We start from the raw sequence: 25,625 nt of genomic DNA on the forward strand, positions 1-25,625 counted from the left end.
TTTGCGCCCCGCGGCGAGGCGAGCCCCGCACCCCGCCGGACAAACTTGGTCGCCGGCGGCCTTTCCTTTTCAAAATACTTCTCGGCTCTTCGCTGCCGCTCAACTAACCCAGCCGGGGCCTTGTTTGTGGCAGTGTGCGTGCGGCCCGGCGCGGCCCGGCCTGTCGATCGCATCGCATCGCGGCACCGCGGCCGGGATGGACGAGCTGCGGGCCGCGAACCGCGACGTGAACAGAGAGGTGTAATATGGAGAGGCGCGCGATGTATACACCATACACGCACACACACTAGCGCGCGGGCCGATGCTGCTGCGCTGCGAGGCCCTGCCATCATGACGCTAGGTCGGCGATGTGTAACATTTTTCCCTCCCCTATCCAATGAATGGATAAGCAGCAGCCCGCGAACCCTTAGGATCTCGCCGCCCCCGTTCACCCGGGGAGCCGGCAACTGCCCCCCAGGGCCCTGCCCCGCCCGCCCCGCCGCCCCCGCCACCCCCGGCGCGGCCTGGCCAGAGGGGTAGCGGTGCGCGCTGGGGAGGAACGGCAAATGGAGAACGGAAATACGTGCGAATGTGGACCCTGCGGCCAACGGCGCCAACGCGCGCGAAGAAAAAGTGGAACGCGCTGGTCGCGGTTTCGAACCGCCGACCGGGTGGAGTCGGCGAACGACGACGGCGCGCGCGCACCCTCGTGTGCCGTTGGCGGGGAGGTCCTGTCGCTGTCTGCAGGGTGGCGGCCGAGGCCTGGCCGAGGTGGCGGCGGGCCGCTCCGCGATTGGCTGCCGGCCGCAGCGGGCCGCGCTCCCCCTCCCCTCCCGGCGCGTGCCGCGGGAGCTCGCGGCCGGCCTGTCCGGCCTGTCGACGGTGACCGCCTACACTGCAACAACGCGAGCGCACGTTGCCTTTGCAGAGTAGCGGCGCGTGGCGGGGCGACGCGTGTAGCGGTGCGGCAGCGCAACCTCGGGCCGGTCCCTCTCCGAAAATAAGCATCAAGTCTCATTCCAAGTTGGCCGACAGGATAAGGGGCCGTGTCGTGGTGAGCCCTGGCAGCCCAGCGCGCGCAGCGTTCGCGGCGTGAGCCCCCGGATGCAACTTGCCAGAGATGAGAAGCTACGAGGAGCCCGGCGGGGCGGCGAGGCGAGGCCTGTGTGTGCCCAGCCCCAAGCCCTGCTGCTCTGCTGCTCTCCTGCTGGCCCTGCTCGGCCCTCGGCCAGCGCCCCCACTGGGACCTCCAGCCCCCGCCGCCCCCGCGCCGCGCCGCCCGAGGCCCCGGGGAACACACGACGATGAGCCCAGAACAAACAGCGTGGACTCTTCTCCTCAGACGTCCGCGCGCTGGGCTTGCCACGGGCCTGCCACGGGCCTGCCACGGGCTTGCCACGGGCACGCGGGCGGGGCGGGGCGGCGGGGGCGTCCTAAGCAAACATTGCGAGCAGAGCTGCTGGGGACCGGCGGGACCACGCCAACGGGGACCAACATGGATAGGACCTGGGGGCGGGGGCAGGCGGGGGCAGGCCGGGGAAGGAGGGGCGTGCCCATAAAGTTGTGTGAATAAATACAGAATGGCACTAACCTGGTGGGGAGGGGGCGGGGGCCCGGCCGCGCGGTGCCGCTGTCTCGGCCCCCTCGGCCGCCGGCCGGGGAGCGCCTGTGAGGCAGACCCGCCCGGCGGACAGCGGTGTTTCGGCGTTGCCTACCTCACAGGCGTACGGCCACCTTAAACTTGCCGGCGCTGCCTCGGCCTGTCTGTCCGACTGTCAGCCTGCAACGGCCTGTCTGCCCGTCCGTTCGCCTGCTTGGCGCCGAGGCGAGGCGTGTGTGGGTGTGGCTTGTGTGCTGCCAAGCCAGGGAGTCGACCCGGCCTGTCCCGACAGATCCCCGGGGACCCCTTCACTCTTCCTGAGGAAATTACTTTCCCCGTGGCCGTCCGGGCTGCCCCGGCCCCCGGCCCGGTGGTGTGGTGCGGCGCTGCGGCGCCGGGAAGGCTGCTGGTGCGGTGGGGCTCCGGGCCGGGCCGGGCCCCGCGTTAGCGCGGCGGGGTGGGGCTCGTGGTGGGGCGGGGTGGGCGGCCGACAAGGAAAGCCGCTCACGCCGTGCTGCCGGCCGTGCGGTCCATCATTCAAGCAATTAGCTGGCCAGCAACATGATGGCGGCGATGACGGCGGCCGCGGCCAAACCTCGGGCCGGCGGTACTTCGCCGCCACTCAAGTGGCTGTTTTGCGCTCAAGACGCCGCTAGACGTATTAAAGAAGCGCCACGCTGCCACGCTCCGCCGGGCCGGCGCGGGGGCGTGCGCGGGGGTTTACGACGGGGCCGTCGCCACGCGCCACGCCGCGCCACGCCGCGCCACGCTCGTAAAGGTGCCGCGGTGCCCCTCGCAGTAACGTGTACAGCCTCGCGGCGCACCTCAAGGCCTCGTTGCGGAGAAGTGGTGGACAGCCGACAGGTGCTCCTCACATCGGCCGGGCTGGGGCGGGGCGGAGCAGGGCCCCATGGGGGTGTAAATTAACGACGCCGCTTCCCCTCGAGACTCAAGACCGCCTCGACCTACTCCGGCCGCGGGGCGCCGCGGCGAGGCCCCGGCGATGCGCCGCGCGCCGCGTCCACACACTCGTTCCGCTGCAAAGGTCGGCGATGACGATGACTCCTCGTCCGGAGGGCCGTGCGGTGCGACGCGGTGCCCTTCGCTCCAGAAATGCCACGGGGCGGACGACGGCCCACAGGGGCAACCATGCAGTCGGGGAGACTGGCCGACGGACGAGGCAATAACCCGACGGCAACGACCTATCACGGGCACTGCGCGCCACTGTACGCCGTCGCTCTGTCTGTCTCTCTCTCTCTCTCCCTCGCCCCTGTGAGTGCAAGAGAGCACTGTTCGGACTTCGCCTGCCGTCCGCAGAGTACGTAGTGCAAAACGCCACAATGCGAAATGAGGCCTTGGATCGAACTCCAGGACTTCCCTTCAGACGAGGAAACCACGAGCACTCCAGTGAGCGTTGCCTTCGAGGCGTGAAGTGGCGCCATGCCCGCCTTCACAGGTCCGGCCCAGCCCATGGGCAGAGGGAAGGGGCGGTGCGCCGCTGCATGCCATCTTCCACCTTCCATCTTCCCCAGCTCATATAAATTCTTTTCAGCCTCGCGCCGCCCACGCGATGCGTCCCGGCCGGCGTGGCTGCACTGCAAGGCACTGGCAGCGCGGCGCGGAGCTTCCCTCTCGTCTCGTTTCGAGAGAGGCCCGGCCCGAAACAATACCCGCCAAAGGACACGGCAAACATGTGCACACTGCAGGCTCACTCCGAACAGTGCTCCGCCGCTCTGTCTCTCTCGCGCCCCGAAGGGACGCCCCCGTGTGTGCGAGAGAGACAGAGCACCGTTCGCAATCAGCCGCCTGCATGAGTTGCATTACACGTGCAGTGGGCCCTAGGCCCGTGTGCGCTGTGTACGAGGACCACGAATAATCACCACAGTTTCGGCCTTTGTTGCCCCCCCTGGCCCTGGTGTGTTTGTTGATTTTGAAAAATAAATGAAACAAATTAAAAAGGATGCTGCACATGAAATTGCATGCGGGCCACTCGCTCGCCCGCTTGGCGAGGCCGTTGCGTTGGCAGCCCTGCCGGGGTTTGCCGCCCTAGGACGTGGGGTATTTCTCGAGCCTGCCTGTGCGCGTGGAGTATATCCAGAGGTCTCCGAGGCGTCTGCTGGGAGAAGGAGTTTTTATTTGATTTACAAACCAGCTTTTGATTCTTATTTGTTTCCCAATTTTTTAAAGAATTTAAACGACTCAATGTTCTTTTCTTCTATTTTTTATTGAACTATTGAAGCACATACATTTTCACATGCGAGAGTCCTTCGACTGTCCCAGAATCAAACATCATGTATACACTGATAAATGGAAATTAAGAAGTCTGCTGTGTTATGAGATATTTCACTAGTAAAAATTAACAAATAAGCATTACAATTATTTAAGGTCAGATATCCTCTAAGATGATTGAAGAGATGGTGATACATTCTTTTCAAATATTGATTTGGGCACAAACTTCTTGTCTTTCAAACTATCCACATTGGTGGGATCAGATGACAATTCTGTTTCTACCAATCTTCCTACTCGAATATCTTCAATGCTTTTATTTAAACCTGGTGTGTTTCTATCAGAAATATAACTTTCAATTAAATAGCCAATCGTTCCGCCAACTATGGCAAGGGGCATCACAATAAACCGTCTCAAAAGAGGCGAAGTAATAAACTGCCACATGCTGAAACAAAGCAAAAATATTCTAATTAGCATTTAAATAAAAGATAAAGGAACAAAATGTCAAGGCAAAAGCAGCAAACCAAAATATATGTTATGGATAAATATAAGTTGAGGTTATACTTTGAAGTATGGGGCTCACATAAACTTATAGATGACAGTTGATATATTGCTTACATAATTTTGGGCGGTTTCTGTCACTTTCTAGATCCTGCCGAAATCTGTTGATTTCGTTAATACTTTCTTAAGCGTACGAATTTGATTATCGGTGTTTTTCTGCTTCACCTCGCACTGTTTGTATGAAAAACTTCTGTCACTGCGATAGATTTCTCATACAACTAACAACAACAACCAACTGCTAACAAGAACTACTTGATGAATCCGGAATCCGGCATCGCGTCTCCTTAATTTTGAAACAAGAATGTTGCATTAGCCCAACAACAATTGTATTTTAATTCATCTTTCAGTTGTAGATTTTTTTGCTCTTTTAACTATGGATGATATCTGCAAATGACAATGAAACATGAGTGAATTCATTACAGTGCAGGGTAGGTCTTCCCATTGTTTATATTTTTATACCTCATATCATTTTGTTAGTTTTTGTGTTGCTTCTGCCTCATATCATGGTTTGTTCCCTTTTCCTTTAAGTTGGGCAGTGTGGAAACCAAATTGGTTCAGCCTTTTGGCCTCTTGCCTTGCAAGAGCATGGTATCAGTGCTTCGAAACCAGTTGCTCAACAACAGCGTTCAAGATACAATGATGCTTTCCACAGCTTCTTCTCAAGTCCTCATGATGTCAGTGGGGCAAGTTATAAGACCATCAGTGATTTGGAAAGTGCCAAGGTGAAAGCCAGAGTAAGTATATTTTTTCTTTCTGTTGTATTCCTTGTTTTGAGTAATTTTAATGCTATCATCTACTCAAACACTTTTCAGGCCGTTTTGATTGATATGGAAGACAGTGTGGTTGCACGCTTTCGCAAAGGACCCTTAAGAAAATTATTTGATGAAACTTTGCTCTTAACAAACTATCCAGGCTCAGGAAACAATTGGTAAAATTATTAAAGATAAATTTTGCTCTCATACACTGCAAGCAAATAAACATACATTTCCCACCCACATGCTTACTCTATTCAATTTTTGCTTTTTGATAGGGCTGAGGGGCATCATGCTCATGGCAGTGAATATGCGTCCAGAATAGTTGAAACTGTAAGGAGAGCTGTTGAACGGTGTGATCACCTTCATGGCTTCTTACTCATGTTCTCTGTGGGAGGAGGAACGGGGTCAGGTTTAGGAACAGCAACAGTGAAATTGTTACATGATTATTTTCCTGATGTAGACAGGTAATCAAGGTTTATGAGACTGGGTCAAGAAAAGGAGTGTGAAATTAATTTATGCAGCTTTGCTTTGTTTAGATTTGTTACATGTGTTTATCCTTCTGGTCATGAAGATGTAGTAACAGCACCATATAATGTTCTCCTAGCTACAAATATTCTTCTTGAATATGCTACTTGTGTCCTGCCAGCTGATAACAAGGTTCACAAAGTTTTTTTTATCTTTGCTATCATTTGTGGTTTTGTTGACTCGTTTTCCTAATTTCTATTTCCTGCAGTCTCTTTTAGATATTTGTGCCTACTTACAAAACCGTAAAGAATCAATTGAGTCTGCCAAAGTTGTTGCTGCCAGCAATCCATATGAAGATATGAACAGTGTTGTCGTAAACATGCTTCTTAACTTTACAAGGTACTCTGAAGGTTCTGATTTTATGGCAAAGTTTAGATTTCTCCAAACTATGCTGCCTTTTTCTGTTTCCTTTTTAGTGGTTCACGATTTCCTGGCAGCTTAAATGTTGACATGAGTGAATTAAGTACAAATATGGTGCCTTTTCCAAAATTGAACTTTCTCTCATGTGGACTTGCACCATTAGGTTTCAGTTCCACTCATATTTTACCTGTGTAAGTATTTTAATTTGCTTTGCATATTATTTCTTTCATCAATTTTTACATTTTTAAATTTGGTTACTCATTTATAGAGCAAAGCAGGTAGAGCCATGGGCTCGAGACCACCAACTTCTAAAAGTGGATCCATTAGCTGGTACACTGCTTGGTGCAACTTTACTGAGCCGTGGCAATGTCACACTGTCTGATCTGCGCTACAATGTTTCAAGACTTCAAAACCGAGGGAAATTTATTCCATGGAACCAAGATGCGATCAAAGTTGGCCTGTGTAATGTGGCTCCAGCTGGGCATCCTGCTGCTCATTTAAGCTTGATAAATTCCACATCAATGAGTGGCTTCTTCTCTCATATAGGGGGACAGTTTGACCGACTATACCGAAGGAAGGTAATTCTACTTTCATCAGTTTAAAATTCCCTTTCAAAATCATTTTACATAAATTTCTGTTTAAATGATTATAATAATGATGATGATGATTTTTTTCCTAGGCTCACATTCATCACTATCTTCAAGTAGAGAGCTTCTCACCAGAAGAATTCATAACAAGTCGACAATCTATTTATGACACAATTGGTCACTATCAGCAACTTGGTGAGACTCAAAATGCTGTTTTAGACCGTTTAAACGTTGTATAAGTTTTGCCAATGAAATACACTTGAGGTTTGCAGCCCTGTTGTATTCTTAAGAAAAGATTTCTCAGATATGGGTATGTGCATGGTACTTACACCCTGCCATATCATATTTATTTTTTACCGTACTGTGGCACATATAAAGTTACCTGACAATGTTTGGTATAATTGCATTTATTGCACTTACATTTAATTCTATGATAAATCCATAAACTGGAAACTATTACACACAACACAACAATAAGTAAATGCCTTCTTTAGAGACATCAGTAATACATGATTTACGTTGATCTCCTTATGTGGCACTATGGTGGTACTACAAGTAATCAGTCTGTAAAACTTTGTCTAAGAAATAAAAATTTTTACATTTACAAGTAACAATAACAACTAAACAAATGGTCCATCTTCTTCTCATATCACATGCTGTGCTGTTCAGGAAGTTCATATGCCATCACAATGTATGTTTCTTATTTGCTTCTACAACAAAACAAGGGGCTTATCCTTATCTGTTGGAGTAGAGAGTGATTCTTATCCAGACATCACTACCTCCGCAAGATAGATTATGTTGCATGCATATGGTAAATTAACTATCAATAAACATCAATTTTCCTTTAAGCCTTACTAGAGACAAATAACATGAAAACAATCCACACCAAACAAGACTTTCTGAAGGGGGGAAAAAACTGGTCACATTGACATTTTATCCTCGCTTTCCCTCAGGTCTTCTTTTCTTGATGCAGTAATCCTCTTTCAGGACTGTAGAGGAATCGATTCCCATTACTGTCATGTCACAACCCTAGAAACATTCATAAATTATATAAGAGAAGGAAGCACAGAACACATTATTTTGTTGAGGATAGAAATACTGTAAACCCGCTTTGAATGCAAGTCAAACATGGATCCACAGAGCATGCTCATAAACATATTATGGTCTCTTCTTTGCCAGATCCGACAGGGGGCCCGGAGGAGTGAGCACCTCCCTCTTGAAACTGGACAAAAGAGTTCCAACTAGTCTTTTGGTCATGGGAAAGAATCCTTATTTGACCTATTTTACAAACGGTTAAACTGAAAACTGCCATGTGGGCTTTACAATACCACTAATTTTTTTCATTCAAGTCAATCATGCTTCTTTAGAACAATAAATAATATCAGTCTAGAAATACAATAACAAAAGAGACCTGGCAGACAATGTATGGGGTTTGCCAAGATGGCATCATGAAGACAAAAACTTAAGGAGATAAACTATCTCTCAATATACTTTCACTTGTAAACAAATTCAAACATTAAATAACACAAACAATTAGGCCTTGACCCAATAAATTTCCACACACAAATACATCTACACAAACATGGAAAACAATAACAACTTGAACAAAATGAAGACATTTCACAACACAGAGATTTGTTGCTAAATTTTGTTAATTTTTAAATACTAATGGTTATCATCAATGAAACACGAAAATAAACCAAGAATTTATGTTATGTACTGAAGTAACAAATGCATTACAAGTATAAAACAAAGATATGGAAGATGTGCATTTGTTTTGGTTTTTCTTTGCAATTTGATGGCAGAATGAAGAAGTTTTTCTGACATTAAATTCATCAATGAAGAAAAGATGTATACTTCAAAACTAAACAAATATAAAACTATATGTTTTCAGACCAATAACTCATTCTAAAATACGCCCATATGAAGTAACCTAACTCAGTTTTCATACTATGCACAGGGTAAAACTTCAATTTTTTTTCACTCCACATTTGTATTATTGTGAGTAATCAACTCTAAGCTAGGTTGATCAAATGATAAAACTTGTGTCATGGTTCACGGTGCTCTCTAACTACCTTGACTAAGGCATACCCTAAAGTTCTAATTCCAATACCATGGTCAATACAGGATTCTACAGGAAATTCTAGATTAAATATAAATACATTCAGTCTACCGTTTACTAATTTTTTTCTTCTAAATTTGATCCTGGTGTTTACTATTATGTGATCTACATAATCAATTTTTTTTACCACTGCTTCATTTCGGTTTTTAAATTACTCACACCTGATTCATATGTTTTTCCATTGCATATATAAATTGATTGGACCATCATTGTCTTTACGTTTGTTTGGTTTTCAATCAGTTACAAAAGGGAGCTTATGATAAAACCAAATACAATAATACAAATCATCATACAAACATTTTGACGCATATCCTTGTCAAGTCGTAGTTTTTGGGCACGGCTCAACTCTAGGATGGGAAGAGAAATGTGTAATAAATCAGGAATCATAAGACTGACATCACGCATGACCTGGAAGATAAAAAAGTGATGTAGAAAACAGTGTTGTACACTTAGAGGGACAATAATTTTGTTTTAAAATGTACTCACTTGATGCATGTATCCTTCACCCCTGACAACATTTAAAATAAATTGATCAGTGCCACTTGTAAGTACATGCATGAAAGCTATGCCTACAATGCTTAAAATAGTGCATGGTGTTACAATGACTCGATTATCAGCAAGTCTCATAACAAAGGCTGTAGAAATGGCTTCTGTGATGGTAAAGAACAGCTGGTGGTTCCACTGGGAATAAAAGTCATCATTCCAATAGTTTACAAACACCCACCTGAAAAATCGGTTTAAGAAAAATTAATACATAAGGTATACCCAGCGGAAATTTTCCTGAAAATGGGATAAAGCTCCATTACCATGAATAATAGTGAGAGAACAAGGATGATAGGAAGAGAACTGTCATCGAGGGTCGAAGCCGACAACGTAATCCCAGAAATGTAAGCTGCCTCACACATTCGTAAAGTAATATAACAGCTCCAACAGTGAGACACCAAATCTTCAATGTGTTACCCGTAGCATTAAAATAAAGGTGTTTGTATGATGCGATTCCGGACTCATATGTACCTGAGGAAGGAAATTTCATACTTGTTATTCTACATTGAAAAGTGAAAAGAACCGTTTTGATTCTTAAGAATGTCAGAAGAGCTTTCTGCAGTAAACAACTATTGTATTCCAGCAAACAACAAAGAGATTTCCAAAGCTCACCTTTAAAGACGGTGTCCCAGCAAGAACATGTGCAATATCGCTTATCCACATGGCGAGAGTATTGATGCCAAAAGAAATAGAAAAGACCAATATGTAACGGAGGCAAGAGGGCTGGTGCAAGGTAGCCCACTACATTGCTGCACAGCCAAGAGAGAGGCGAGTTAGTAGTTTTGAAACTGCTGACGCTAGGGTCTACAGTCGGCAGGTCCGAAAGCACGCCCATTACAGGGTAAAATCCTAGAACAACACAAAAATTTCTACTGAAAAAACACATAACCATTAATTTTTTCTCACAGGTGCAGTTTCAACACTAGGAAGCCCTCCAGAGCCCAAATAAAAAAGAAGCAAGGCACCGTTGCAGTGTGCAATGGTATGCCAAAAGTTACCTTTATTTTCTAGGAAAACATACTGGTCACTGGAAAAAGAGAAGTGGAACAGATGTAAACCTTCTGCCCCTAAATTTGTTTATTTCTCTGTTGGTTTGGTGTCATGGTAACCAAACGTTGACGACGGTTTGATATGCAGGCAAACCATTACTGGCGTCCGCCTCTAAGGCCCATGTTTCAACAAATAAATCAACACTAAAGACTTGCCACTAAAATAAAACGTCACATTGTAGAAATTTGAACAAGGTAACAACACCCTCAAGGGAATAGTTAAATGCATCAAGTGTTGGGTTGGGGAGGGGAGCTTATTTACATTCCCTTCACGATTCTGCACGTATGAAAAATTAGTGGCTAAACTTTCATAACAAAAATGGAACATTGCTTGTGACTGCTTGACTGGAGCTATTTACAAGAAAGGAGGAAATTCCCATTTTATTCTTTAGGACGTTTGTTCATACGGTCCAACATAGAAGACGAGCTATGCGACTGCCCCGAGCTAAGGTCAGAAAAGTACCGAACGTTCAATTTCGCATATTGGTGGGTCGGGTCGGATGTGGGCAGGAGTGGGTGGGTGGGCAGTTGGCAGGGAGTCGTCGGCTGGCTGAGCTGCACTCGTTTGGAAATTGAATTTCTTCTTATTCTACGATTTTGACGGCCAAATTCCAATCGGTTTAAAACAGTAACATTTCAGCTCTTCTCTGAGGATGTAAGTGTAAGAATCCTTGTTTGGTATCCTTTTAATGGAACCAAATACCGCAGCTCACGACACAAACGAACCTGCTCTTTTGTCTCGACTTTTATGTAAAATATTTTAAAATATGCATCTCATGTTGAATGTTTATGACATATGTCAGAAATCACACCTCGTTTGTTTATTACCCTCGTGTTGAACGTTCAGTTACTTTCGGCTGAGTTAATGAGTCCCCAAACTTTATAACCTACCCTAGAAGTTTTGTTCAGGCACAATGAGATAATCTTGCATAGAGAAAGGACTTGTTTTTGTCCATACTAATTTATTAATTTCTTTCTTTTCATCAGGGTAATTCATACCATACGCTGCAGTGTCCCACAATGCTTTCTACTTGCTGGTCAGAAGACATTCAACACAACTACAGCCATACGTGAAGATGTTTGCTATCCTACTGCCTCCTACGGTTTGTTCTCTCCTTTAGTCGTGAACATTGGATTTTGTGGTTATACAAATAAGTTTTGTGTTTTTTTTCCCTCTTTTTAATATTTTAGGCACAAGCACTGAACATCTTAACTCAGGAGGTCGATGGCAACGTTTTCAACGTTACATTACCAGCTGGCGTCCCCTACGCATTGGTGCATTTGGATTAGTGTTAGTTGTAGCTGCATTTCAATGGCGCCAAAGATCTCAGCAAGAAAATCCAGTCGCCAAAAAGTGGGAGGTAATGCAAATTTTGTAACAGTTTTTATGATGTACAGAATTTTTAGACTTTTATTCTTGTTATCATTTTTTTCTTGCTTATCCAGGTGACTTGCTACCGCATGATCCCTCTTCGTGCCTCATCTCGGGCATGGGGATGGCTTACTAACTTGGAACTACCACGGTCAATACGGCCTTGGGTTTATGGAATGTATGCTGACATGTTTGGTTGCAAAATCCATGAAGCTGAAGTTGAGGACCTCACCTGCTACCCTTCCCTTTCTGATTTCTTCTGCCGCCAGTTAAAGGATAATGTCAGACCCATTGATCCTTTTCATAGTATTGTGAGTTAATTCCTGTATGATAATAATTTTGTTTTATATGTTTTGGGGCCTTATCCTACTTTATCATTTTGTACCTTAGGTATCACCTGCTGATGGGCGCATTCTGAACTTTGGACGAGTTGACGGTTGCCACGTTGATCAAGTCAAGGGTATAAAATACTCTATTCCTGCATTTCTTGGTGAACCCACATGGCTGAAAAGAAATGGTTTCAATCATGAGTCAGGCGAAGAAGTCAAAACATCTTATGACCCGGCCAATGTTGATTGGGATGAGTACAAGAAACAGTTACTTCAGAACAAAGATACTGACTTGTACCAATGTGTAGTCTATTTAGCTCCCGGAGATTATCATCGATTTCATTCGCCTACTCAATGGAATGTCAACTTTCGGCGCCACTTTCAAGGTAAATTAGCTCCAATACAAGGCTTTCAATATATGCTGAAATAGTATGAAAGACACATTTTTACCGTTTTCAGGGGACTTACTAAGTGTCAACCCTAGAATTGCAAGGTGGATTCCTGACTTGTTCTCGCTGAATGAACGTGCTGTGTTTGTTGGGAAATGGAAGCATGGATTCTTTTGCTTTGGTGCTGTTGGAGCTACAAATGTGGGAAATATTAGGGTTATTTGTGATGAGGTGAGAATGTCTCAATTTTATATGAACGCTCTCTACTGAAATGCGTCATCATGTAACAAGTCCACCACGTTTTTTGACAGACTCTGCACACCAACCTACCAAAATGGCCAAGAGGACAACCTGTACAGCGAGACAAATTTCTTGGTCCTCCAGGGAAAGGGATTCCATTTGCAAAGGGTGAGCAGTTCGGCGAATTTCGTCTCGGCTCCACTGTAGTTTTGTTGTTTGAAGCTCCTAAAGATTTCAGATTTGATTTAGAAAGGGGTCAACAAATCCAAATGGGCTGTGCTCTCAGTAAACAACCCAAATAATTTTGATTGGTGTGTTATGCTAGTCTTCGTCTTTGGTTTGCTTTCAATCAAGTTGATAGATAGTCTGACATTGATTGAGGTCAAATCAAACACATAGATATATTGTGGTACATTTAATTATACCTCTTCAAAGAAAAAAAGGGGGGGATCTTACAATGAAGAAATGGTGTAATATGTATTGTGGCTATAATCATTGAATGTAATTTTTTATTTAATGCAAGTTTTGAAATATTTTGTTTTTCTTCATAATTTACTTTGGCTTATATGTACTATAGCCCAGCTGTGGTTTAATTAAAACTGTTCATTAACTTTTCCCATGGCTCAATTAAGTAAAACTGGTTTCTTTTTTTAGTTGTTGTTTTTTTTAATTGTATTATTATCTCTTGTTTAAAGTGACAGTATGATGTGATTGATTGACATTGATGTAACAGTTAGTTTTTTAGCACACTGTGTTATTGAAATCTGGTTCATTCATGAACTATTTTGAAATTTTTTTCATTTGAGATAATCCCATCTCAACTTTTTATCTATTGTGTAGTAGTGATGTGAATGCTAAATGATGACAACTGCAGTTCTGTGATGTGATACATTTTATTATGTTTTCAGTTGTAGAAATGTATTGTGATATCACTTTCTATTATATGTGTCATCAGTTGACGTCATGTAGATTTTAGCTTTCTTTCCAAGAATTAAAAAACAAGAAGTTGTCCCTAAGTACTGTTTCATGTTATCATTGAATTTGTGCAATCATCTGTCTATTTATTTCTGAATCATTGTGGCAAAAACATTCTCCTAGTGGCAGAATTTAACATACCTCTTGTTTTAAAGGAAGTGCCATAGTTGGATGAGATTGGGTGCTGCTCCTCAGTCTTAAACACTCAAGATCAAATCTTATAATTTACTTGTCTCTTTGCTCATGTGTGAACTTGCATACTTTCTAAGGTACCTGATTATTTAATATTTTATCACATTTGTAACAGAAGATAAGTCAGTTTTGCCGTGTTTTGTGTTATGTCCATGCCAATGTTTTTGACTGACAACAGCATATTTTGTGTCACCCAACCCATTTTGCTGTTTGACCAAATTTAAAAAAAGAAAGACAAAAATCTTTTAGGTGCACATTTTATCCTTTGCTTCTGCCGCTATGCCATGAGATACAGGCTCTAAACATAATTTGAATTCTCCTGTTTTGTTTCAATGCTCGGTTTCTTACTTTCAAATTTCTAAGAGGGAAAAAGTGCTCATGAATGTTGTTTAGCAATGTACTTACAAATTGAGACTGGTTAAGGCCTTTTCGATGCAGAATTGATAAAAACTAAGAGAAAAACTTTTGTAAGTAGCTTGGTTTTTTTCCAAATTAGGTAAAGTTAAAATTCATAGATATTTTGCTATTGATTGACGTTCTGTCATTACCCGACTGAGAATTCCATGATACCACCGTTGCTTCAGTATTCCTTAAACTCAAGTTTTGAAGGGGAAATTTTTCAATATTCAAATTGCCTACTGTCTGTAATAAGACTAAAAAAACTGTGGAAAAATGACTTGTCTTTGATCTCTGTTGACTTGTGTGCTGATGTGTACTGTGCTAATTGTGTTACCTTATCTGTTCCACTATGTCACATATTTGGGTATCACTGCAGATAATTTTAGTTTCTAGAATTTAATTGCTGTACATAGCATCCATAAGGTAGAAGTTGGCTGATGTTGTAAGCAACTTTCTGTTATCTCATCATGCATTTTCAATTCAAACAAGATCATCAGTGTACTATTACAAGTCCATTTTGTTGATGCAAGGAGTTGGGTCCTCTTAGCATTAATTGTTAGTTTGGTAGCGACTGCTGCAGGCCTTTCCTTATGTTTTTGTTCCCTGTTGCTGAGCTAAATCCATTGTTTTACAAATTTCCATCCAGTCTACATCTGAAGACTGTCATTTCCTTATTTTGGAATAAAAATCATTGCAAAACCTCTGTTTAAAGGTACAATAAAATTAAAGTTAAATAAGTGCTGATAATAGATAAAATATTTGAGTCTCATACCTATAGTTCTGTCTAACGGACCAATTCATGCACTGCAGTAGTATTTAAGTACTTGATTTATTTTAAACTTTTTATTGTGTTTGTTCGATATTGCCTTAATGCCTTGTATAGCTGTTCGGAGCTGGTGCTATTAAATTTTGCTGAAGAATGGCTGCACTGTTGAAGTGCCAAGTGGTGTTCTAGGCCATCTAGGCCTTTTGCCTCATCAGGATTGAGCAGCAAGTTTTTACATTGCAAAGGAAACTCAGGGGCCACTTTATATTTTTGGTATTGCGTATCAAAGCAAAAACAATTTTGCTGGCTTTTATACGTATTTGTATCTGTTCTTAGACTTTATAAAATTTGATTTATTGTACATACTGTATTCTCCTTTCTCCCATGAATCATGTGGAACTATGTACTATCAAAGTGACTGACACCAGTGTCATGGGCTTGCTCCCATCCTGATAGCATTTTAATATTTCAATACAGTATTTTTTTTTTGTCAATGGAAATGTAATTTTCCCACTCAGCTGTGTTTAAAATGTCCGAGGCTTGTTGTGTCAATGTGTCAATAAAAGAACTGATTTAAATCCGCTCTATCCTTTTGTGCTGAAGCACTCCCCAATGACTCCTGACACTATTTCAAGGGCCAACAGCTTCACCATACCTCAGCTCAACTAGAAGCACGGGAAAGGTAATCTTCTTAAAGTGTCAAAGACCGTTGGTACCAGGCATCCATTTCATAGGCCCAAAGGAACATTCCATATGAATTTCAGACTCTAGTAAAAGATGTGAGCACGGTGTGTCTATGTGTCCCATGATGTGAGTTAGGGGAAAGGATCAGAAAAGAGATTCTTAAATGGAATGTAAAGCATTTATTGCAGGGGACATGCCACATAAACTCTGCCCCATAATTGTGAGGTGAAGTAGGATACATTTTCAACTGTCCTAAGGTCAATTCTTCCATAACAGTGATGAGATTCAGCAGTACCCGCTACCATCTACTTGCAGTAACTTTCGACTCTGCATTTCCTTGAGTCCACTATGAATAATCAGCTACATTCAGATAGATTCACTCCCAACTCCTGAAATCAGCACATTGCCTACAAAGCTCTGTGTTCATGTATCTTTCTTTTTATAGGGTTATGCTCTTAAATCATTTTTTGAATGGGTGTAAGTAGACATGGTTTTTGACTTACTTAAGGGATATTAATAGTTACGAGTGAACAAAAAGGGTACCATGAGATTTTGATTTACAGAAGTTTTACATTCCCTATATCTTTTTACCCAATCAGATATAAAAAATAAGCAGTTTGGCAGTTGTTAATTGATGATATACTAGTTAGTGAATCTTTACGATGTAAAACTTCTAAACAAGAACTGTAATTACAATTTATTTTGCGTCAACTATACACACACATCGAGGGGTCCTATTCAAAAGATCTTATCTGGGTGTTCCCCTCAAGACAATCTTATCTTAAACGCCGGCAAATTTCACTCATTTTGATGAATCAGAATAAATACGACGGTGAGCGAAACATATTTCTACATGCACTTTTGGTTTCATTGATCTTCCATCTTTAGATTTACTTCATGAAACTCACAAATTATGTTGATATGTAGCTGTATCAAATGATCAAACTATGTGAAATTTACCTGCGTTTAAGATAAGATTGTCTTGGGGGTGGGGGGAACGCCCAGATGAGATCTTTTGAATAGGACCCCTCGACATGTGTGTGAAGTGCAATGGTTTTCTAAATCGTCCAGCTGAATAAAGAGGCAATAAATAACTTCCATCCTTAGTAAATATACAAGTTTGATGCAAAATAAATGAACAATTGATCAATTTGTTTGTAGGACAGTTAAATCCAAGCACCCTCGCAGTCAAGAAGCACAAAACCCATGCTACAAAAATTGAATTAAACTAGCTTACAAAATTCTATCTAAAAATTAATATCTTGTGGTATTCAAGCCAAACTCCACTTGAAACCAGACACCAGCTTGCTTTACAAACATAACACTGATCAGGTTGAGTATAATTATCACGAACAGGCACTATTTTGCCAGAATAATAAATGAAGAATAAATATTCAAGGAAAAGAAAGAAAAAAAAATCAGACATTGAGATTAATTAAATAACTTGACTGGTAATCTTCCAAAAGTTGTAATTAAATACAAGCAGTTTAAATGGGTAACTCTATGTACTTTGAAATACACTTGAAGTTTTCACTGAGAATACATGATCATGATGAATTAAAATATCTAGTCTCAAGAGAAAATCTGGCCAAATAACTGATACACTGAATCACATACAAACTACACAAATGGCTTCAACCAGCAACTTCTCCAAAGCAAGGGAAGGGATGTATGCGATTTAAGGTAGACATCCTGCACAGCACAAACATAAATTTCCTACATTAAGACTATGGTAAGGATTGAGACTCAAATAAATTGATCCACATGCACCCTTGAGTCCTTCTTCACAATTTCCAAAACCTTCCTTTTCACCCTAGTTGTGAAGAATTCACACATTCACTTCAAAACATTTGACAGAAATTTTTCAACATTCTCACTCACTTACATACATGTGATACTCACACTTCAAATGTTCAGTATCAGGCACACATACAGTAAATACTTACAGTGTCAGTGTACTGAGTCATTTACAAACATGTTATGTACATTAAACACCTACGAGTAACAATGTGCCAGCATAATTAGAATTATGCATTTGCAGTTTTCATATATTAAACTAGACAAGGTAGTTGGTGGTTTTGAGAATCCGTTTAGGATAGTATCATTAAGATACAGCTTGTTTTACTCCCTTAAAAATATGCTGTTGTAAAGCTAAAAAATGCATGGTAAATAAATATACATTATGTATAAAAAGGCGTATATCATTCCATGGATGACAACAGGCATATCCATGGATGTCTTTGGTGACCCATCATGGCCGAAACTAAATTGGCTCAGCTGCAGCCATTGGGGAATATGACACATCAGTCCGAGCGATCCTTTTAAGAACAACGGCCAAAAATTGGAAACCTGGCCTTCTCTGATCACATTTCAAGCACTTAAATAAGCAGCAAACTTAAGTGAAACAAGTCATCCAAATTCTCAAAGTAGAGAAGGGAGTGTAATCACTACAATTGCTGAATTTACTATTGCTCTGCTACTTACACATTACTGACAGCCCTAAAAGACGTACTAACACATCCTGAACGACCTAAATTTAATTATTTTAGAGTCTGTTTTGCACTATCTCATTTCAAGGTACTTTTCTATGAGATGCTTTTTCAACATTGCACATACACCTTATTGGAATTTCACTTTGAACACGTCAAGAATGGCAGTTTGAGAAAACAAACATTGGCAAAGCCAAATTAAATCAGGCCAATGATCAAAGAAGAAATTTTTAAAAATTAATAATAACGAGGGAAAAGGGCATTTCTCATTATTAAAATTTCTGATTTACTGAGAGTGTGTTAGAAATCTGCTCCAAAACCTCACATATGAGCCAGTATCCATTTAGACATACTGAATTTTCATGATTATTGTCTGCATTTGCAGCAAGTGAAGTTGTTTTCACATGCCTCCTCCTATCATCACGCATGCACAATCTCCAATTTATCTGTCCTCTTGAGACAATGGTCCTCTTATTTGATAGATCTTAAACTTCTTTTTTGTTTTGTTTAGTTCCATCTAAGCATACTGACTTAGGTAAGTGAAAAACAAAAGGGTAACAAAATAGAAACCTAGCATAGAGGCAGTGCAAGACCTATGCACATCAACATGTGAAGTAACAGAAACACTGGTAAACCACAAAAAAATTTAAATTGATAATTTTCTAGGAGCGTACGCAGAAATTTTTGTAAGGGGGGCCAAACCATGCCTTTTGCCTACCTTCAGGCGGACGCATGGCAATTTGCCTACCTTTCAGGCGGCTGTCTAGTGTCAAAAGGGGGGGAGGTCATGCCCCCTCCCACACACGCCACTCCTCAAGCATGGAAGTCTGAAGACAAAGGGCTCCAGATGAGCTCAGCGTCAAACCTTCAGCTTGATTTGTAAGACAGAATGCTTTTTGAACAAATAACAACTGAATAGAAGAGCAGCCTTTCTTCTTGCAGGCTGTGGTGAAGTGGACAAAAATGAAACCTCACAGAATAAAAGAAAAGACAATAACCAAGCTCTTGCTACTTAAAGCCCTAAAACGGAAAATAAAGAACTTTTTCTCCAACAACTATAATAGCAACTTAAAATTGATAGGCTCCTTATTGTATAGTCAAAAAATGTTGGAGATTTTTTTTTTGTTTTGTTTTTCAGTTTCTCCCATTCATTAATGAGGGGGATGTATGACTAGTTAGCTCAGTCTGTAGAGGTGGTTTTGTTGTCCTAACCCAATACCCATTTAAAGAGGAAAGGTGCCAGAATCGTTACAAACAGCTGCAAGCTCGAAGACAGCATAACACCTGATACACCAGCTGTGACACGAATGTCACTCTCCTTCAAGAAAACACCATCCAAGACATGAATAATGCCATTAGTGCACTCGACATCAGCGCGGTGGACGAGGATTTCTTCATTTTGCCACTTAAGGTAATAGCCTAGAACAGAAGGACAAAGAATGTTAAGAAACATAATTCCCTAATTTGCTATGACATTAGGTACAGAAAAGAAGTGTCATTTGTGCTGACATGGATCACAGTTTTTAAAAATACATGAAAAAGGAGCAAGGGGGCAGTAGATAAAAATACAAAACAAAAATGAAAAAATAAGTCAAAAAAGGCAAAGATATAATCATCAGTCTTTTTTGGGGATCAAATTGCTTCAAAGATATTCTGATTTTGTGTTGCCGTGCCTCTTATGCATTTTAAAGTGAAAACAAAGTAGCATTTGAGGAGCTGGTGCTTAATTTCCCATTTCATAAAACTTTAATTATTGGAAAAGGGTGCCACAGAAGGTTTTCCTGATTCACAAGCTGCCAATACACATTAAAAGGCAGTTGCCATGGGCAAGCTAGCACAATTACCAAAGTTTATTATGACAAGAAAGTGGATCACAGGTAAACATGAAGCAACTAGAGGTGGAATGACAATGAGAACCAGTTAGTACTCACCGGTCCCATTTGTGGCACCTATATTCAGGTGGAATAATTATTAAATGAAAAATAGGTAATAAAAAAAAGGAATCTATTTCAGTAAAATGAAACAAGTAAAAAATTCATTCTCTTTTCTATTTAAAAATAAAAGCAAAGAACTGAACACTTCAGCAACGATGACAAAAAAATAAGTTTTTGGCCTCTATCTATTGTTTGAGAAATGAGCACATGCCATGAAAAAGAAAAAGGATTTAGCTCTTGCATTTTAGCAAACATACCGTTAGCCTTCTCCTGCAGTTGGAGCTCAAGTTTGTCTCGAACTGTGTGTAGGGTAACTGGGCCACTGTGAGTCATCCTCTTGATATCCATCATGGTGTAAGCCGTAGACGCAACAACAAGGTGGCGCTCCAAAATTTGATGAGCCTGAAAGAGGTTCTCAGTAAGATTTCACAAGTTTCTTAAACTATACCACCTAGCCTCTGGAAATAAAATTAATAGAAATACTTACATGGTATTTGAACTTGGACATGAACAGCTTCTTAATAGCAGATGGGTATTTAATTTCAGCGGTATGCCACGCCACATCACGTGGCACAAAGTAAGTGAATCGTGTGTTATTGTCCTTCAAACGGTCATTAAATTCTGTCTCACCTAAGTGATACGTTTTCCTGAAATTAAGAAAAAAGGTGAACCATAGGTAAAAACTAACGGTTAAAGCAAACAATCTCTCTGTACATACTGTAATAAAACTTTCAATAATTTTTAACAGATACTTACAGCATTGATGGGTCAGTCGCTAACTTTTCCTTGACAGTATGGCTAGCAATACCAAGAACTCTGTCAATAATGTGGATGATACCATTGGTGGCAGCAATATCAGGCTGAATGACAGTGGCATTGACACCACCTCCCTCAACAGTCAGTGTGTGGTTGCTACCAGAAACCATGACATTGAAGTAAAGGTTCTTCGGGTCTGACATAGACCGCACCTGGAAGAGCTAAACGAGAGGAAGAGACAGTATAATCAAAAGGTCCGTTCAATACAGAAGAAATAGCTCTGTGACAAACTTAAAACATGTCATCTCTTAAACCATAAACTGACATACAGACAGATGCTTAAACAATCTCACAGTTTCCCACACAAAATTCTCTTTCTGACCTTTACATAACAAGTAACATATACTCATTCACATACCATGAATTCTTTCCGTTGCTGGAGCTCTGATAAACCAACACACTAAATAGGTTTAACTAGCAAATGCCCCAATTATGAATTGTTCCATAAAAATTCTCTGATTATGCAGAAAATGTAAAAAGATCACCAATGGAGCAGATTTGCTACATCTATTTGCCTACTCCTCTATTTTCAGTGTTACTATATTTTATTGTTGAGATAACTATTGTACATTGGAGTGCCCTCCTATTCTACAAAAATGCTATGTTGAGCAATAATTATTTTTCAAACACATAATATTTATGAAATCGACTTCAATCTGAAGAAAAGTTGTGAAATTCAAAAGGGACCAGTCAATTGAGGGAAATTTATGGGTCATAAGTGTTAGGACAGTACAGTGCCGACACACTGAGAGTCTAAGTGCAAAGAATTTCAATAATTTAAGATTAAGAAACTTTTTGGAGGCACAGGTAAGGATTCGTTACCCAGCATACTACATTTGAGACAGAGTGCACTGTTCTACCAATTTCATGAAGAGTCACAGAGACTTGCGCTTGTTTCCTGATGACTACAAACAACATATAGACACCTCAATGTTGTTCTGACATCTGTCATGTAGATTTCATATTTTACAATTTATTTACAACTCTGATGATTATTGATACCATCTGAAAATATTTTCAAAGTTCTATAACTAGAAGAATGTGTTGTGTGTGGCAGTGATGAGCTCATATACAACCATTGTCAAAACTTAAGTTTTCCATTTGTGAATTAAAACGTCAGTGAGATGTGTTTGGATGACACCAATGCCCAGTCATACTACCCCATAGCACTCAATGCAGTACATTTGAGACGTGTACTTTGTTGGTTACTAAAATTTCTGAGAAAAAACAACAAACTTATGATAAAAGACTAAACAAACACAAATACCTTAAATTCCACCATTTAAAGAATTTTAATTGAAAAATGGAAGAAAAAGTTATGTTAAGTCTATTTATTGTTTGGCACAGGGACTCGGGCCCATATTGGCTCACACTACACTGGTTAAATTTAAAGTGACACCTTGATTTTGTTGAAGTGCCAACAAGCAAGCTTACACCTGTGCAACCAAAGGGAAGTGCAAAGGGCACCTAGCAATATGCAGCCGGTGGATACATCTACTGTTGATTGTTACTTTACCAGGTTCCTGTCGTCAACACCATAATCATTAAAATTGTGGGGTATTCTAGACCCCAGTTAGTGACAGCTTGGGCTGAGTGCTTTCAAAAAGGAGCAATGTTCATCATTAATTCAGAAATGAATATTGAGGAATTACTTTTCTGGGCATGGAAGTCAACCAATATCTTAAATCAGATTTAAAAAGGTGCACCTTACTTCAATAGGAACACAAACAAGAAGTCCCATTTCTCCTACATCAGTAAAAAACAAAAGAACCCTTTACATTTTGAATTTTAAAACAAACCAGACTCGTTAAAAATAATGACGCCCTAACAATATTTGGCACCAAATTTTCCCTCCTGAAAAAAGGAGTCTCCCATTCATATAGTAAAATTGATCTGAACGAGTGACCAGACTAGAGCTAGACTAAAGCTAGAGTTAGGCTAGTGCAGCACGATGGCTTTGCTTACCTGGTGGGGGTGGTGACGGTGGCCTTGCTGGTGGTGGCGTACCTGGTGGTGGAGGCTGTGCGTCTTGAGCTTGATGTGCTCCAGCGGGAGCCGCTGGTCCACGATGTGCAGCCGAATCACCTCGTTCAGGAGGGTGCGGTTGTTGAGGGCGGCGAGCGCGGCCGGGTTCTTCCACGCCTCGTTGGACGGCGCGAACAGGGTGAAGTTCTTCATCTCGCCAAGGCCGCGGAGGAAGCCAGAGTCCACCTTGTTGGTGAGCACCTTTTGGAACTCGTACAGGGGGCCGTCTTCACGATCCTGGAAGGGTAATCGTTCATGTTACAAGGGACACTTACCATTTTCAATGGGACACCGCACCCATCGGATATTTTTGGTCTACTGATATTTATGAGTTTTTGATTAGAGTTTGGCTAAGAATTATCCCATGAACTAAGGACATTAGGTGTCACAAACTGTGGAAAATCAGAAATTTGATCAAGCAAAATGAGGATGAGTTGTGGATGGTGGTGAAAGATGTCAGTCCCATTCATTTCATAGTTGAGTGGGTGCATGATTGAGTTGGGGTGAGCACTTCAGTGCAAGAAGCATCCAAATTTTTTCATCCATGATGTGTCACTCACTCACATTTAGATACAATAACAACACCCACTCTTTGTGTTAACACTTATTTCCATTTTCGGAAGAAACATTTGATGAACATTGCCACAGCACTCCTTGTGAGGACAATAAGGACAGTATGGAAAAAAACATGCACAGAAGAGAAGCAGCAGGAGGTACATGACGGGTGATCGTGTGTGGAAGAAAGATTGTTCAAAGCAGGCGTGAATAAAAAAGTGATTTTGAGAACAAATTTTGAGCAATGGTATACAGCAGCACTAGGTCGGAAGTGACTAAGACATGTAGTTGCTGTACTTACGAACTCCTGCAACACGCAGCAGTTTGGAGTACAGCCGGACGTTAACAATATTCACATAAGGACAACATGCAAAGCAAAGAGAACAGTTTATTGTCATGTTGCATGGTGGGAGGAAGATAAAACTGGATAGACCGACACCAATTTATGAAGGGAGCAAAACCTAAGGATGCCCACCCTGCTTGCTGCTGCAGCTCACTGATGGTTACTTTAACGTAATTCAGAATCACTCATATAGAAAGCATTATTGGAAGGAAAGAAAATATTCAACCAACTTAGAATTATAATGCCACAGAGGAAGCAAAGAATGTATGATAGAGTAAGGTAAAGTTGTCAAGAGAGTTCACAATGATAATTGGCCTTCAAACCCAAATGACCACCTGTGAAATCTCTTGGCATAATTTAGAGAAAGGCGATAGAACCCAATCCATTTCTAAATCTAACTACAAGACAGATCAATATAGCAACGCCAACCATGACTGCAGGAAACCGTAAAGGGATAACATCGAAAGAGAAAACAACAAAATAACCATTTCCCGAAAAACAGGTAGGTTTGCACAGCTTACCTTGAATGACTGTAAGCCATCCGGGAATGAATGGTCCATTTGTCCAGATCCACAGCATTCACATCAGCGGCAGGAAGAACAAAATAGAAGAAAGAGGAGCAAACAACGATGTTAGCAGAGGGATCTACAAACAAAAAAATTCCGAACAAACACTCAAATGTGGCACGCACCTCAACAAACTCCTGGACAGTGGCGTCGATGACCATGAGGGGTCTGTCGATCAAGTGGACCACGCCGTTGCGGACCGGGATATTGGCCTTGATGACCTCGGCCATCACCACGCCGGAGGGGTGCTTCTCGTCCCCGATCACCGTGTTGCTCTTCACGATGGCTGTAGCAGAGGAGTCAAGACAATCATTACTGGGTCCACAGCCGCGCCAAAGACACTGCAAAAACGGTTCCTGGTTTTCCCGTTTTTGCTGGGGAAGTCGGCTTTGCTTCCCGACAACTCACTTTTGCGTTTCTTGTGGTCAGTGGTGAAGGAAATGGTGACCTGCATCTGCTCGCTGAACGAGACGGTGGCGTAGGGCTTCTCGTTGGGGGTGGGGGCGGTGAAGAGCACGTGCCCGGGGATGACGTGGCCCTCGATGACGGTCTTGTCCACGGCCTCGAAGTGCTGCAGATGAGCAAACACACCACAGCGTTAGCGCCGACAGTGTGGCCGCGTGGCGTTCCCCGCTTCGCATCGTTTGCCGTGGGCACGGGCGGCCCGCTCTGCCTACCTTGTACGAAGAGTCGACGGGCACGAAGAAGGTGTAGCGGCCCTCCTTGTTGAAGATGTCCACCTTGCGGCGCGACACGGCCTCGGCGAAGCTGCGGATGGTGTGGGTGTCCAGGTCGAAGTCGCCGCTCTGCGAGATGAGCTGCATGGCGTTGGGGTTGTACAGCATGTCCGAGGTGGCGCCCGGCTTGAGGCGCACCGGCTGCAGCACCTCGTCGATCTTATGCAGCACCTGGGGGAGGAGAAGCCAGTCAGTCCTTCCTTCCGGCATCATTCCATTCCGTTTTCGCCGCTCTGTCTCTCTCGCACTCACGGGGCATCCCGTATAGGTGCGAGAGAGACAGCGACGGACACGACTCTCGGAGTCAGTCTGCTGGTCTGAGCTGCGGCCAGCGCGGCCGGCCGGGGCGCCCGCGGAAGCGAGGATAGGCATCCCGACGGACAGCGCTGCCGAGCGGCCGGCCTAGAACTTTGCCGAGAGCCTAGCCTAGCCGCGGCAGGCAGAGTTAGAGCTTGAACGCCTCCTCTCCTCGGCCTCGCCCTTTCGGCTTGGCTGTCCGAGGTGTGT

At 42.7% G+C, this 25,625-nt stretch overlaps 5 protein-coding genes across 7 annotated transcripts in view; 2 read left to right on the top strand and 3 right to left on the bottom strand.

Moving 5' to 3' along the window:
• Positions 1-3,782: 3,782 nt before the first annotated feature.
• On the bottom strand, positions 3,783-4,580 carry LOC117649153. Of its 2 annotated transcripts, none has more exons than XM_034391624.1 (2): positions 4,424-4,580; positions 3,783-4,250 (listed from the first exon to the last, which is right to left on the bottom strand). In XM_034391624.1, exon 2 carries the CDS (start codon positions 4,247-4,249, stop codon positions 3,977-3,979), a length of 273 nt encoding a protein of 90 aa, XP_034247515.1. In that variant the 5' UTR covers position 4,250; positions 4,424-4,580; the 3' UTR covers positions 3,783-3,976. The 2 variants fall into 2 exon arrangements, with proteins under 2 accessions (XP_034247515.1, XP_034247516.1); XM_034391625.1 differs by having other exon boundaries at positions 4,389-4,541.
• Positions 4,581-4,599: 19 nt separating this feature from the next.
• LOC117649150 (tubulin epsilon chain-like) lies at positions 4,600-6,864 on the top strand. Its single transcript, XM_034391621.1, has 9 exons — positions 4,600-4,794; positions 4,895-5,100; positions 5,179-5,294; positions 5,397-5,585; positions 5,658-5,778; positions 5,855-5,985; positions 6,063-6,197; positions 6,275-6,584; positions 6,686-6,864. The coding sequence occupies exons 1-9, from the start codon at positions 4,770-4,772 to the stop codon at positions 6,830-6,832; spliced, it is 1,380 nt and encodes a 459-aa protein (XP_034247512.1). The 5' UTR covers positions 4,600-4,769; the 3' UTR covers positions 6,833-6,864.
• Positions 6,865-6,900: 36 nt separating this feature from the next.
• Positions 6,901-10,708, bottom strand: LOC117649152. The gene is made up of 5 exons (XM_034391623.1): positions 10,257-10,708; positions 9,871-10,107; positions 9,522-9,729; positions 9,202-9,439; positions 6,901-9,123 (listed from the first exon to the last, which is right to left on the bottom strand). The coding sequence occupies exons 2-5, from the start codon at positions 10,091-10,093 to the stop codon at positions 8,956-8,958; spliced, it is 837 nt and encodes a 278-aa protein (XP_034247514.1). The 5' UTR covers positions 10,094-10,107; positions 10,257-10,708; the 3' UTR covers positions 6,901-8,955.
• Positions 10,709-10,827: 119 nt separating this feature from the next.
• On the top strand, positions 10,828-15,547 carry LOC117649151 (phosphatidylserine decarboxylase proenzyme, mitochondrial). Its single transcript, XM_034391622.1, has 7 exons — positions 10,828-10,962; positions 11,295-11,410; positions 11,499-11,668; positions 11,754-11,990; positions 12,070-12,394; positions 12,468-12,628; positions 12,709-15,547. Coding segments are annotated over exons 1-7 (1,242 nt in total). The 5' UTR covers positions 10,828-10,960; the 3' UTR covers positions 12,940-15,547.
• Positions 15,548-15,817: 270 nt separating this feature from the next.
• The window catches only part of LOC117649285 (fasciclin-1), a 46,949-nt gene continuing 37,141 nt past the window's right edge, over positions 15,818-25,625 (bottom strand). The window contains exons 4-13 of one of the 2 annotated variants that reach the window (XM_034391897.1): positions 25,059-25,289; positions 24,790-24,952; positions 24,507-24,667; positions 24,337-24,345; positions 23,774-23,779; positions 22,858-23,154; positions 20,833-21,053; positions 20,564-20,723; positions 20,334-20,478; positions 15,818-19,561 (exon numbers count right to left, since the gene is read on the bottom strand). In XM_034391897.1, coding sequence (XP_034247788.1) covers positions 19,350-19,561; positions 20,334-20,478; positions 20,564-20,723; positions 20,833-21,053; positions 22,858-23,154; positions 23,774-23,779; positions 24,337-24,345; positions 24,507-24,667; positions 24,790-24,952; positions 25,059-25,289 — 1,605 coding nt within the window. In that variant the 3' untranslated portion in view covers positions 15,818-19,349. The remainder of the gene's footprint in view (positions 19,562-20,333; positions 20,479-20,563; positions 20,724-20,832; positions 21,054-22,857; positions 23,155-23,773; positions 23,780-24,336; positions 24,346-24,506; positions 24,668-24,789; positions 24,953-25,058; positions 25,290-25,625) is intronic. The other variant, XM_034391898.1, reaches the window with a different exon arrangement.

Source organism: Thrips palmi, unplaced genomic scaffold, assembly GCF_012932325.1.
Source record: "Thrips palmi isolate BJ-2018 unplaced genomic scaffold, TpBJ-2018v1 HiC_scaffold_4, whole genome shotgun sequence".
In the NCBI taxonomy this organism is placed as follows: Eukaryota; Metazoa; Arthropoda; class Insecta; order Thysanoptera; family Thripidae; genus Thrips; species Thrips palmi.

What these genes read in the sequence shown, in the direction of transcription:
- LOC117649153 (XM_034391624.1), bottom strand. Translation starts at nt 4,249, where the DNA reads ATGTGGCAGTTTATTACTTCGCCTCTTTTGAGACGGTTTATTGTGATG.
- LOC117649151 (XM_034391622.1), top strand. An exon ending in CAGTCGCCAAAAAGTGGGAG is followed by an intron (nt 11,669 to 11,753) that starts GTAATGCAAATT and finishes TTGCTTATCCAG; the next exon opens with GTGACTTGCTACCGCATGAT. An exon ending in TTGATCCTTTTCATAGTATT is followed by an intron (nt 11,991 to 12,069) that starts GTGAGTTAATTC and finishes TTTGTACCTTAG; the next exon opens with GTATCACCTGCTGATGGGCG.
- LOC117649152 (XM_034391623.1), bottom strand. Translation starts at nt 10,093, where the DNA reads ATGGGCGTGCTTTCGGACCTGCCGACTGTAGACCCTAGCGTCAGCAGT. An exon ending in TTCTCTCACTATTATTCATG is followed by an intron (nt 9,440 to 9,521) that starts GTAATGGAGCTT and finishes CCGATTTTTCAG; the next exon opens with GTGGGTGTTTGTAAACTATT. An exon ending in GTGAAGGATACATGCATCAA is followed by an intron (nt 9,124 to 9,201) that starts GTGAGTACATTT and finishes TTTATCTTCCAG; the next exon opens with GTCATGCGTGATGTCAGTCT.
- LOC117649150 (XM_034391621.1), top strand. Translation starts at nt 4,770, where the DNA reads ATGAGTGAATTCATTACAGTGCAGG. An exon ending in TGAATTCATTACAGTGCAGG is followed by an intron (nt 4,795 to 4,894) that starts GTAGGTCTTCCC and finishes TTTTCCTTTAAG; the next exon opens with TTGGGCAGTGTGGAAACCAA. An exon ending in TCCTGCCAGCTGATAACAAG is followed by an intron (nt 5,779 to 5,854) that starts GTTCACAAAGTT and finishes TATTTCCTGCAG; the next exon opens with TCTCTTTTAGATATTTGTGC.